The sequence below is a fragment of the Uranotaenia lowii genome, chromosome 2 (genome assembly GCF_029784155.1).
Source record: "Uranotaenia lowii strain MFRU-FL chromosome 2, ASM2978415v1, whole genome shotgun sequence".
Taxonomy (NCBI): domain Eukaryota; kingdom Metazoa; phylum Arthropoda; class Insecta; order Diptera; family Culicidae; genus Uranotaenia; species Uranotaenia lowii.
Genome location: NC_073692.1, coordinates 357,808,619 through 357,821,766, shown reverse-complemented (window position 1 = coordinate 357,821,766; position 13,148 = coordinate 357,808,619). Strand labels below are relative to the sequence as shown.

Here is a 13,148-nt window from a genome sequence, read left to right as displayed (position 1 = left end):
ATTTGTTTAGCAACGAAATTAGCGTTTTTTTTTTCACTTTAATAAAATAATCATATTTCCAAAAAAAAAACTACTGAGTTGTTTTAACAGTAAAGTAAATTTAACTTTGACAAAAATTAAAAAATCATCATCATGTCATCAGTTATCTTCCAATTTTTCATTTGCTTTTTTCGACTTGATAAACAAGCATTATCTTGTATGAAGTTTTTTTTATTAAAGCTTTCTAATAAAAAATGTACATGTGTGGCATACCTATCATTTATACGGCACCCCGTCATTTTGACAGGTTCGTAATATTTATTTACCGTGGAGCATCGCTTAATCGTTTCTTAATTACAAAATATGCTTTTGAAGAAATTTAATTTTCAGAAGGAGTTAGATTTCATTTATAAGCTTCAGTTTTGGTGTTAAGGCGGTTCTAAGATGAAAAGTACGTTAATTTGAAGGAAAATTTGCCGCTCATAACTGATAAACAAAAACACAAAAAGAAAAACAAAATTGTGTTTTATTTAGTAAACTATTCTTAATGTTAATACGTTTTTGATTTGGATTAGATGTTTTAATTTCAGAGATAAAACGTTTTGAAATTTATTATTAAATTCAAAAGACGCCCTACCTATAATAATTTCTGCCTTTGCTGAAGATAATTTTTAAATAAATTTTCAATAATGAAGATCTTAACTCATTTAGCAATTTTATTGAAGACTGCAAAACGTTTTGACCTATGGTTTAAAAGTTATCAGAGATTTATTTACAGTTTTTAATCCATATTTTGCTTCCCTTTTTTCGAGATTATATTAATTAAAAAATAAATACGAAACCAACAATTTTGCCCTCCTTTCAAGGTGAATGTGACTCCAACTGACGTATAAAATTTTTTTCAACAAATTATTAAATTTTCGCTTGAAGTTCAAGATTTTCTACGTAATTTCCACTTCCACTTGGATTACACTTCCCGTAAAAATTAACGTGAAAAAATCTTATTTTGTCAATTACTCAACAACGTGACTAAATGAGATTTTGTAACATGATGGTGGAATCGATAAAGAATGGTTCAAAGATAAAAATTCAACTGGTCTTGTGGATTAAAACCTCCTAGAACTGTTTTTATTCCGATTCCCTCGCCATGATGAAAATTCCGCGATGAAAACCAGGGGAATTGGAGAAAAATCATTTTTACGCGAAAGCCGAGGCATTGGAAATAATCTCATCGCTTTTTATTTCATATCGATTGTTGGATCCATATTTGACACAGAAATCGCTTTTTTCGAAAATGTACCATCGTCATCACCAACCAATGAAGAATCAATATTGAGATTCAAAACACTCATTATTTCTTCATTATTCATCACATCAATCTGAACGTCTTCTTCTTGAACGGTGTTTCGTCGAAACCTATCTGTCAGAATGGCAATTTTTTGACATGAATATTTTTGAATAACTCAATCAGTTGAATCAGAAGTTACACGAGGTACAATATTTTTTATTTGAACTGAAAAATGCGAGTTGTAAAGAATTTTGGGATCACGAGAAAAATATGATTTCACTACACTAATCAGTCTATGATTTTCTGGCTGCAGTAGCAACGAAAATAAAAAATGAAACAATTTATTTATTCATGTTATTGAATAAGAATTTCATTATTTTAAGAAACAAAATTATCAAAATTGATTTACTTGAAAATATTAGTTTCATTTGAAAAATAATCGTCCAAAATCCTGTGGAAATGGCATTTTCAGTCCATGCCTGAAATATAGTATCGGGCGTAATCTTTGACTCAACCGATAAAACTTTTCATAAATTCAACACATGATGGCGTTTTTTTAAACGAACAGAAACACACACAGGATTTTAATGAAACTTGATGTTTCCTCGAAAAGATTCCATTTTACTTAAAGCGCACAACTTTCGAGGATATGATGGCTAGCATCTTACAAATGCTAAAACCACCAACTCTCAGAACGTGTACTATGTATGCCGTGACCGGGATTCGATCTCATGACTGTTGGCTTAGAAGATTTGAAGGCTATCCTCTACGCCACGGGCTGCGACTAAGAAAAAAAAAATCAACAATGAGCGTGACGTGATTTTTAATATATTTCAGATCGAATGTTAAAGATTCGATTTTCGTAGAACTTCTGTATCTCTAGTCGCTAATAGAGATGTCAAATTTTGTGAGATAATTGTTTGTTAGTTGTTCCATCATTTGAAGATAATAAGAAAAAAAAATCAGAGTAAAGTTTTATGAAAGTTCAAGGTTGAAATTGGAAACTTTTAAGTCTACAGTATCCTTCTTAACATGTTTTTATCAAGAAAAGAGTATTTTCATGGAAAAATAGCTCACAATTGTTTAAAGGAACTAGCTGAAGTATGAATTTCGTCTCAATGGTTTATACACTCTTTGCTTTGTTCTGTATATCTCATGTGTGTGAATGAGATGGAGATAAAATTTCCCCTATTTTTTGACAAACGTTTATGGCTCTCTTAAGAAATGAGTGAATAGCTCATAACATTTTACCCTTTTAATGTTTTGCATCTAGACCGTTTGCTTTGTTGTGGAGGAAAGGGTGTATTAACTAATTTTTGTGGGTATAAAGGAGGAAAGCGACATAATAATTCGAAGAAAAAAAGGACCTCGAGGAAAAGTCTAAATACTACAAGGAAAACATCGCCATCGAGGATTCAATCCCAGTCGGAAGATTTCGGAGGTGTCTTAGATGCTCCAGCTCCGGGGAAATGACCGGAATCCGTTAAATTTTGTATCCCAACATAAATGGCAGATAAATTAAGTGGGTAAAAATTATGTAATTTTTCACGTAGCCGCTACGTGTAGATTATTTCGCCTGCAGGACAACCCCCTCAATAGTCAACTGCATAGATTTCTATATAATTTCGAACGATGCATGGGAAGTATTATAGGACATCCTAATAACGAAAGAAATTTTTGAGATGGTGCACATCAAAGCTGGGTTGAATCCTATTTGAAATGTATCGGGGATGGACCCTCAAATAAATATATAGTGTTTGTTAGAAATTGATTGCTATTCATAACTCAATACATGGTAAAAACTAAAAAAAGGGTCATTGAAACCAATTTTAGTTACTCATATTTTAAGTTGAAGCCTGGGTTCTGATCAGACTTGTACACGGCAGTCTTACAACCCTATAGAAGAATAAAAACTATATACGTAAGATGATTTTATTTGTACTAGTTGCAATATTCTCATACACTTCAGAATGTAACACCAATTTGATCAGAAAGCCATTATGCACTTCCGAAAAGCAACATTTACCAACAGCCAATTGTCCCCGTGCCAAAATTCGAGTTTGTTCTTAAATCTGGCACCTCGGCCACATTCGAAAAAAACCTATAGATAAAACCTCAGAACGGTCCAAGGCATTCGCAAATGCTTCGGCGATGCAAAGTTCAGAGAATCCCATCGACGCGACGACGACGACGATGCCATTACCGAAATAGCTCATCTTTTCAACAACGGCGTGAACCCCGGACCCATCTTCCCTCTGCTCCCCTACACTCTTTACAAGTATCTTAACGCCCAGCATCCGCCTATCAATAGTCAGTGTGAGATTCGTATGGATGGCCGGGTATTGAAAGGTATGTGTACTCACATTGTTTGTCTGCACATCAATGATTACGTAAATCAGCAGAACAACCTCCTTCTCGTCGGACCCGAGGGCTGCACCGTTGTGGCCACCCGTCGCCACGTACAGCGATACCACATGTCCCGGAACTAGCATCTTGTTGATGGTGCTGGATCTCTCCTTCTCCTCGGGGGCAACTTGCGGATATTTATATTTTTTTCAGCTCTTTTTTCTTCTTCTTCACTCCCGTCTCGTAAACGACGACGAGCAGCACAACACTTGCTTGGGGATTTTATTGGTCAAAGATGATGATGACGACCGCTGGCCAGAGAGTGTACTACGGCAACACAACTCTTCAGGCTTTAATATTTGATGTGATTTTTTTTTCTTTTACTTGACTAACTTTTTCACTTAACCTAAACTACTGGAGACAGCTCGATGTGTTTCTGTAAGCGCACGCCAGTTTGAGCAGTAAGTACCTCTGCACGTGACGCCTCGCGGAACTAGGTTGAGCCGTTGGATTTTCTTTTCACTTCGAATTTCACCGAAAATTTGGAATCATAACCTTCACGTAAGTCGGTTTGGTTTTTTCTTTTTTTCTTCGGGCCAAACTTTTCGCCAGATTTCCTCAGCTGATGTGGCTAGCTCTTCTGCACATCAATCAGGTTTTACGGGAGGTTAGCAGCGCAGCAAAGTCAGGTCGTCGGTTTTTATTGCGCTACTTTGTTTAATTACTTCCCCGTCTGTCGCTGCCGCAGCCTTTGGAAAGTCCCTTGAGGGCAAACGACAAACTTTGAAAACTATTAGCGGGCCTCTTCGTCCCGTTCGTCCCGGGATGTTCGTTGATGAGCGCACTCAATCGGGTTGTTGTGTTTTTGCTTCTGTTTCGAGCTGTTTGAGGACACAGTCCTAGAAAATTTTAATTGCAGCTCTTTGAACTTTTTTGTTTACCACTACTGAATGAGCCCCAAAAGTTTTGCGCAACTCTCCGGAAGCTTCTTTAAAATTTTCCCTCCAAAGGGGTTCGTCACTTGTTGCTGCCGGCTCAATCGATCCGGATCGACTGACGGAACCAGGTCTGCGGCACAGATTCTACCCGGAGAAGCGCTTTGCATAAGTAATTCTATTGTCTCTAGGCGTTTCTCTCCGGAGCAGCCACATTAGTCTTCGTAGACGAAGCACCGCGTTTGTGTCCAGTCAATTTGTTTTGATTCCGGTGCCAAACCCCACACGCGAAACTGAGGGGTGTTTATATTATAATGAGTAATTGTTCACAAGTAAGTGGGTACCGGCTGCTGACTTTCTGGGATTGGGTTGGTCAATTGGTCGATGATTCGCACAATTTTCTCACGATGATACCGGGTTCGATCTGTAATATAGAGAGGGAGCAAAAAAAAAAGGGCAACATTAGTGGAAATCTCTAAACAATGATCAAAACTTAACGCTTTTGCGTGGAAAAGGGCGCTAGCTTAACTAGCTAGCTAGTTGAGGTTCTAGAGAGCCAGACATAATACTTGTTTGTTTGCGATAAAAGCGTTTAAGCGGCTGCCAACAACAGTAGCAGCTAATATTTCTCCGAATGGAGGAGGTTAACGGACAGTAAACATGAGTTTCATGGTTGAATATGCATGGGTCTATTTGTAGCGACCGAAAAATGGACATAAATGGGTATGCTGCTCGTTGGATATAAGTAGGTACAACTTATTTTATCTGTGGAGATTTTTTATTGATTAATTGAGTTGCAGAGAAAAGGTTCCTAATCACGAATTACGATACTAAATTAGGCAAATCATGAGATCATAGTAATAATAATGCCATGTTGTGCAACAATCACATTATTGAATATTGAGCTTAACCTTTGCTGTTGGCTAAGCGCCTTCTATGAGCCCTTCAAGAGCTTGTGATGGAAGCTACGGTTGTTAACTTGTGATCTAATTTTCGATTAGGTAGCTATAGATAAAAACGTTTGAAGGGTTATCACAAAAAAATTACTGCCTAGAATTTTGAAGTATCGTTTATCAACATATTTATTTAGCTTAGCTTGGATAATTTTAAAGTATCGTTTAAACATATTTGCTGTTGAAAAACATCAGATGAAATTTGCAAACTAAAAAATTACAATACACTCATTTATAGAAATCAAACGGGAAGGGCATGTGGATCAATCCGCAGTTATTTTCTACATTTCTTACACACACTTGCAGACTACTTCATCAACAAATATCAGCAACAGACACACAAGGAAATTGTTGAGGTTATATTCCTAAAATTGAAAAGTCTCAGTAGTACAAATAGGGCTATGCGAGACACTAATCACGAATGCTTATTATTTAAAAAGACAGTTTTTCGAAAGCGATTTATAGGGCTTCTTAGAAGCGTCTATGAAACGCGTATAAGAATATAAAAAAGAGAGCGAAGAGCGAATTCTACATGCACCCACAAATAAGATCTACTCCAATAATTAACTTCCTTGGAGGTAGAATTATCGGTATAAGATCCTATGCCAAGTTTTGGTAGTTTTTGGTGAAATCAATCCATTATACCTCGTTAATTTGGTTTAAATTTTACAATAAGTTGTCAGTTGTGATAATTGCAACAATTTAATTTAATTGTGAACAATAAAAAATATTAAATCGGAATAAATTGCACGAATGCATGCACGTATGCAACAAAATTGCACACTATATCATTGCACAAAACTTATAAATCAAGTAATTTTTTATTAAAAAAATCAATGAAATCAGGAATACAAAAGGTGAAATAACTCCCATCTTACAAAATTTGTTTTTTGGTCTTGTTATCTTTCGGATATTTGATTTTTCTTTTCGAAGTTTACATAAAATATTTCAAAATTTATTTATTACCCCCTTTGGGTTTTTTTTGGAAATTTCAAAGGGGCCGGGGGGGGGGGGGGGTATGGGGGTGTGACAAAAGAAGAAATTGATATTTGTTATAAAAAAAATTAGCTACTATACTGAATTTGCAGTTGATAAGTTATTAATCCAGGGTTGCTAGCGATTTTTCGTTTTGAAATTCCAAAGTTTTTTAAGGTTTTTTCCCTTTTTTTAAGGGAAAAATGATGATTTTCACGATTTTTATCATACTGGTTTATTAATATAAAATCAAATTGAATGATGAAAATTCAAAGTAAAATCCAAAAATACTAACAATTGTTTCCCAAAACTTGTTAATCGGAACGAAACCATGACAAATATTTCGACGTCTTTTAACACATAGCATTTACGCATCAAATTGGCAGGTTTTCATAAGGGCTAATCCAACGATTTAACTATTCCTACATATTTCGCTCCATAATTTCAAAAATTTTGCTAAAACAAGTCCAGTTAATTCAAACTTGTAATTTTAATTTAGGATTTTAGGGTTCGTTTTCGTCACTATGAAAATTTCAGTTTTTCTAGAATTGGTACGGAATTCTTTAAAAAAATCTATAGTTTGTACAAAAAAAATCAATCCAGCTTATCAACTAAATTGGAGATTTATTAACAAAATTTTAAGTTATCAGATTGCAGTAAAATATTTTGTTATTTTATAAGTGCTGTTATTTTTTATGTACAAATCCAAAGACAGGTTTTGGAAAAAAGGTAATGTATAACGTGAAAATATACACTGAACCCAAAATCACACTTAAAAAATACTGGAAGACTTACTTAAAAGTGAAAACCTAGTGCTTTTCTTCATTTCATGTGACACATGTACATTTCACTTGCATTTCACTCAAGTTTTAAGTGACCGAGCCGATATTCACATACTCATCATTTGAGTTTTAAGCTAACGGATCTGAGCTCTGCTGAATAACTTCTCTGCTCACTTGAAATTCACTTGACCGGTCACTTAAAATTAAACTGAATTTTGACATAGCGAATGTCAACTATGTTGGGATTGATTACTTCGTTGTGGTTTGTAAGAGAGAATTAACTGAGTTGTGTTTGAGTTTGTAGGTGCAGATTTAGAGTTATTTATATGTTTCTTATATAAATATTTTTCCAGGACATGGCAGAAACATCGTGTGGATCGGATAACGCATACAGAGATGCTTCCCGTCGATAGTTCTTTATTTTGGAAACACTCAAGTGCAGTGAAATTAAAGTAAGTGTCATAAAAAACCAATATATGTTTATGTACTCAAAAAATTTAAAACTGTTTATAATTATTTCAGAAAATAGCAACCAGAATGACTTGTAAAAGTGAGGAAATGGATACTTTTTTCAAGTCAAAATTTTTATCAGAAACCAACAAATGAAAAGAAAATAATGTTTTTTTACATATGCATTTTTAATAAAAAGTTGTTTAGAATAAACGAAGTTGATTCATGATTGACTTTACGAAAATTCGACTTAAAACCACTAGAACTGAAAGATAATTGGCCAGAGCAAACAAATTTACTTCGCCCCAAACTTGAAATTCACTTCACTTAAGTGATTTTTGCTTGACAGTCACTTAAAAATTCACATGAATTTACGTATGACCAAATTCACTTCAAATGTCACTTACATTTCAAGTGGAAATTATTTTCAGTGTAGAAAACTTTGAATACGACACGACCTCACTTTCATCGTTTATATGTAAGATATTATTTCGACAGGAACTTGTTTTCACAACAATCTTTACATAAGACGTATTTTCTAGCTCAGAAAACTTTAAGTCAAAGTTTAACTTAGGGAGAATGAAAAACATATGGCTATATGAGACTTCGTTCCTCAGGCCAGTTTAAACAACAACAAAAAACAACATTGAAAAACTATATCTTTTTCTGACAAAAAGAGATTCCTTTATTCAGAAAAAATCTAACTCTGCATAAAAATGGCTTTTTAGCTTAAAATAATTAAATAATACCGCCAGCACTAAATTTTAACTTCGGAAGTCCGGACTTCCGACTTCTGAAAGACTTCCGACGAAGAAAAGTGAAGTACTAGATTGTCGGAAGTCTGTGTTTTGTTGCCAGTTCACCAACGACGTTTCTTAAGTTTGAATTTCAATTCACAATATCAAAGACTGAAGCATTGACGTCGAAAACTGGAACCGGTTGTTGGAAACTAGATAACAAGAAAGGTTATTATTAACACATTAAGGACAGTGAAGAAATCTACGCCGAGAAACACTGAATTTCGGCACTCTCTATATTAGAATCCACTGTACCAAATTATACGAACTTAGTAGCAATAAGTTACCAAACGTGTTGTCAATAAAATTAATAAAATTTTAGTTATGCTTTTAAAGTAGCTCTCTTGCGGAGAGCGAAAAAACGAGAAAAAAGGGAAAAGTGAATCAAACCTCGTTTGTTTGCTAATGAACGAAAGTGACTGTTTATGAGCCAAATCTATATCGAGGCTGTCAAAAACTACTCTTACATTTAGAAATTATCTTAAAAATATTAAGGTGTTCTGAAATGCGCCTCGAGTTATGCTTTCTTTTGAAAGATACAAAAATAAAGTATTTAGATAAAAAAAGAAGACTGATTTGGCGATAGAACTGAAAATATTAGGAATCATGAAATTACGATAGACATGGAAAGATCCAAAATAAATTTATTAAAATTTCGTAATGCTTTTACGACATTATTAATGTGATACAAACCTTTATGTTTTTTTTTATATTGCAAATAATGTAGTCAAGGTAATCATTTAGCAGTCGGTCAATTTCGTTCGATCCTGACCATTTTGACCATTGATTTGTAGAATTAAAGTACAATTTCCAACATAGAAGTTTAATTTACCAATAATAGAAAATTCATTTAGAGGGAGAATACTTAGCATTAACGTTTCTCGGAGACCGAAGAATTTGACTCAGAAAGTTTCAACTCAATTCAGGAGCTACGCCCTCTTGGAAGACATCACGAGCGTTCGATAATTTCTTCTTGGGTTTCATTATATATTATAATATGGTGCAAGTATGCTTCATACCTTCAAAACTCAGATGTTTTAGATTTATTTACACTTTTCCGATTTAATTGATACTGTTAGAGAGAGTTTATTAACAATGAATTTAATAATACTACTGAATTTTATTAAGAAAGAACGTAGCAAGCCTTGGACCAGTGTGGTCGAAATTTAGAAAAAATGTTAAAAACTTAAAGTTAAACTGGTTATTTTTATTGAAAGTTAAGTGTATTTTATAATCTTTGGTGAAGTGGAGAATAGTTGTACACCCTTAGAAGAGGTTGCAAAAATCCAAAGCCTGTTTAGCAAATCTCAGTGCCGACAATGCTCTGAAAAGTGAGATGATATGATTGGAAAAGCTCTACTGGCGTGAAGACTCGAGGCCCCAAGTAAAATTATGCATGATCCCTACATTCAAGCAAAAGAAGAAAAACATTTGATGGGATTTTCATCCTATTGGATAATTCATTCGATACAAAATATAGTAAGAATCGAACTCGCTGCGACATCTCATCTCGTCTTGCCAGTCCGACATCTTACCCAGTGCACCATCTGAGTCAGTTAGCAAACGAAAGTTTATTGTCAAAGTCTTTCTGCTACTGCCGTCCGGCATAGAATCTTATCTTATCTAAATAATTCCACCTGCGGGAAAGTTCATTATTGGAGTAGAGTCTGATTTGTGTGTGTAGCTAGTCCTCTGTTTTTTTTATAGCGAAAAAAAAAACAAAACAAAACAAACCACAGGAATATAAACAACTCCAGAAGGGTTTATGAGAAGATTTTGAAAAAAATACAAAAGTTTTCTGTAAATGTCTCCCAAAAAATGCCCAAATCTTCCCAAAAATAAGAAACTTCCGTAACCTATTCATGCACAAAACGAAATGACTTCAAGTCATCCTACGTAATTTAATCTGACAAAAAAATATTAAATTTGAATAATTAACATCAATTCAAGTCAAAGTGAATTCGGAATAACCTAGCATAGCTGGAAAATTCGATTTCAGAAGATTGCTGGAATCATATAGGATACATTTCTCGACATTACCCAGCCCAGGTATTATTGCGGTTATTTTGTATTGAGTTTTATACACAGCAAAAAAAAAATTCGAAAAGTATACGGAATCTAAAACACGAGTGATCTTTTTTTCACAAGTGTAATTAAAAGAAAGATGTGATTTTCCACTTCTTTTAAAGTAATTATAGTCTTTTTTCAAAAAGCGGATGGAAAAAAATTATTGCTTGATTGATTGATGATGATCCTTTTTAGTCTAAATTTACACGCCTCAATGTAAAAGAATTTTCCTTGCTGTGTAGGCTTATAATATTATTTAAAAAAAATCATCTAAAACTTGAGTCAAATGTCAATGCCTTATTTCGAGCAACCACCCACCAAATTTCTTGATCTCCTCTCTTTCTATCATACAGTTATTAGTTATGCTTTTTCACTTAAATAAATCATTTTTCGATAACATTTTATTGGAAAATATAATTTGATATAGAATGAGCATTAAATTCTGAATTTGAAAATATATTTTTTTGTATTGTATGCTATACAAAAAAAAAAAGTTCTGAGAACTTGGTGATGTGTAGCTGGAATGTGAAACAATTAACAAACTTATAAAAAGGTAACCGATTTTTTTGAAAATGCATCAATAGATGTCCAAAATTTCAATTATTTCGAAGCTAAATAAATCTTTACCCAGTATGTGGGGTTGGCTTAAGTCTATTATATCAGCTTGAAAGAAAAGCAATGACAGTGACAGTGATAGTGTAGAAAATTGGATTCAAACAAAAGTAAAAACTATGGCATAACTATCTTCAAAACTACATTCTTGATTTTATAATTTTCATCCAGATTTTTATATTTTTTTTATCATATTTAGATATCGTTTGAATAGGATTTCTAAAGCTCTATTATGACTTTGGTAATGTGGAATGCGAATTATTAGTGAAATAAATCAATTTATCGATGTTTGTTATAAATTTTCTATCAAATCTCTAAAAAATAAGCATCATAGATAATAGTTAGAGACTTTTTGGGTCGAATCACAGAATTTCATATATCTAAGGTCTTTATCAAGAATTATGCTTGGTTTACTCTGTACAAAAACTTTAAAATTTCCTTTTTTGAACCAATAAGGGTTCCACTCAAAGACATCGTATTCTAAATATATGTAGCAAAAACTAGCAGCTTATTTCAAGATATACTTTTTATAAGGTTGTCACTTATCCAATGGTTTATAATTTAATTTATTTAGAGTAAATCTAAAAAAAATTATCATAAAATTTTGGGTTCTAAATCAAGAGAAACTTTATTAGTTCATGATATTCAGGACGTTTTTCATCTTTAAACTGTGAAATAGATAATAATATATCACTTCCGAATAGACATTTATAAATTTTTAAAGTTTTATATGCTTTGTTTAGTTGTTTTGGGTTGAGAATAGAAAATCTTATTTTTAATTCTAGCAAAGTTAAAACAAGCCAAGATCTACAATCGCATAGTACATTATGATGTGTTTTGAAACTGCTGAAGCGCTTCATAGGATGAAATTGTAGAACTTTGACTCGTTCAGCAAGATTGTGTATTTTGGTAACATTAACAACTTTGTAGAAGAAACTAAGGCAATAAAATGCTTAACGAAACAGCAAAAGTCGAGGATGGACCCCTCGACTTCTCATATCAAAATATGCGCCTTGTGAAACTGAACAATGTTGCCGAACTGAAAGTCCAACTTTCTATCCCTAATCAGTTTGTTAGGGTTGCTACATCCAAATAGGCCTTGAAAGTGGATTTAAAAAAAAACCATTCATCTAACTAAATTGCCATTTTACAACTTATAACTTACACACAAAAAAAAGCATAGTAAAACTACTAGATCCGTGGTTTAAATGAACAACACCCAACCATATTTTTGAGTCAAATATGTGTTGTTGTTTATAATACCTTACGCATAGCTATTTTACTATGTGCTCAATTTGGCTGCGCATAGTAAATTCGACTGCGCTTTAGTAAAATTGTCAATGAAATGATGCATTGTTTTACTTCGTGCCTAGTAAAATTGAAATGTTTCATGATGAAACTAGTATGTGTTATGATAAAGATTAGGAGGAGCGAGGAGCTTGATTTAAATAGTAAAATTACTATGTACGTTTGTTTGTTTTTTTTCCATGCATGCATTATGACATTATTTGAAACATTAAAATTCACACTTCCGACACACGTCGGTCAATGTTAGTGTGTTCTCCCGATGCTCTGGAAAGATTTTCAAAGTTATGAAACTTGAAAGCAGCTCAAAATTAGTTTTTTTTACTCACGGGTTTGATGATTAATGATCTCGAATTAGTGTAAACAACAAGAATGTTTACCATAGGGAGAACGAAGCAAGCTTTGGACGAGTGCGGACAGAAAAATTTTCTGCTGTCGGAAATTTATAGTTTTTTTTCCAGACTAGTTATATAAATGTGAATAGGTTTGATTATTCAAAGTTCGTGAATCGTAAACACCAGTGCTACGCCACCCGGATCTTTCCTGGCCTATTTTCCAGCTAGACGGGCATTCAATTTTGAAGAAGCACCTCATGTATACCGATAAGCTAAGTGGATTTTTATTTAATTTATTTCCAGTTGTACGAGAAGATTGAAAGA

At 33.5% G+C, this 13,148-nt stretch overlaps 1 protein-coding gene across 4 annotated transcripts in view; it reads right to left on the bottom strand.

Annotated features, from left to right (window-relative positions):
- The window catches only part of LOC129747538 (RNA-binding protein fusilli-like), a 317,363-nt gene that overhangs the window by 277,713 nt on the left and 26,502 nt on the right, over window positions 1-13,148 (bottom strand). For all 4 annotated transcript variants that reach the window (XM_055741809.1, XM_055741813.1, XM_055741811.1 and 1 more), the window contains exon 2: window positions 3,631-4,972. In XM_055741809.1, coding sequence (XP_055597784.1) covers window positions 3,631-3,759 — 129 coding nt within the window. In that variant the 5' untranslated portion in view covers window positions 3,760-4,972. The remainder of the gene's footprint in view (window positions 1-3,630; window positions 4,973-13,148) is intronic.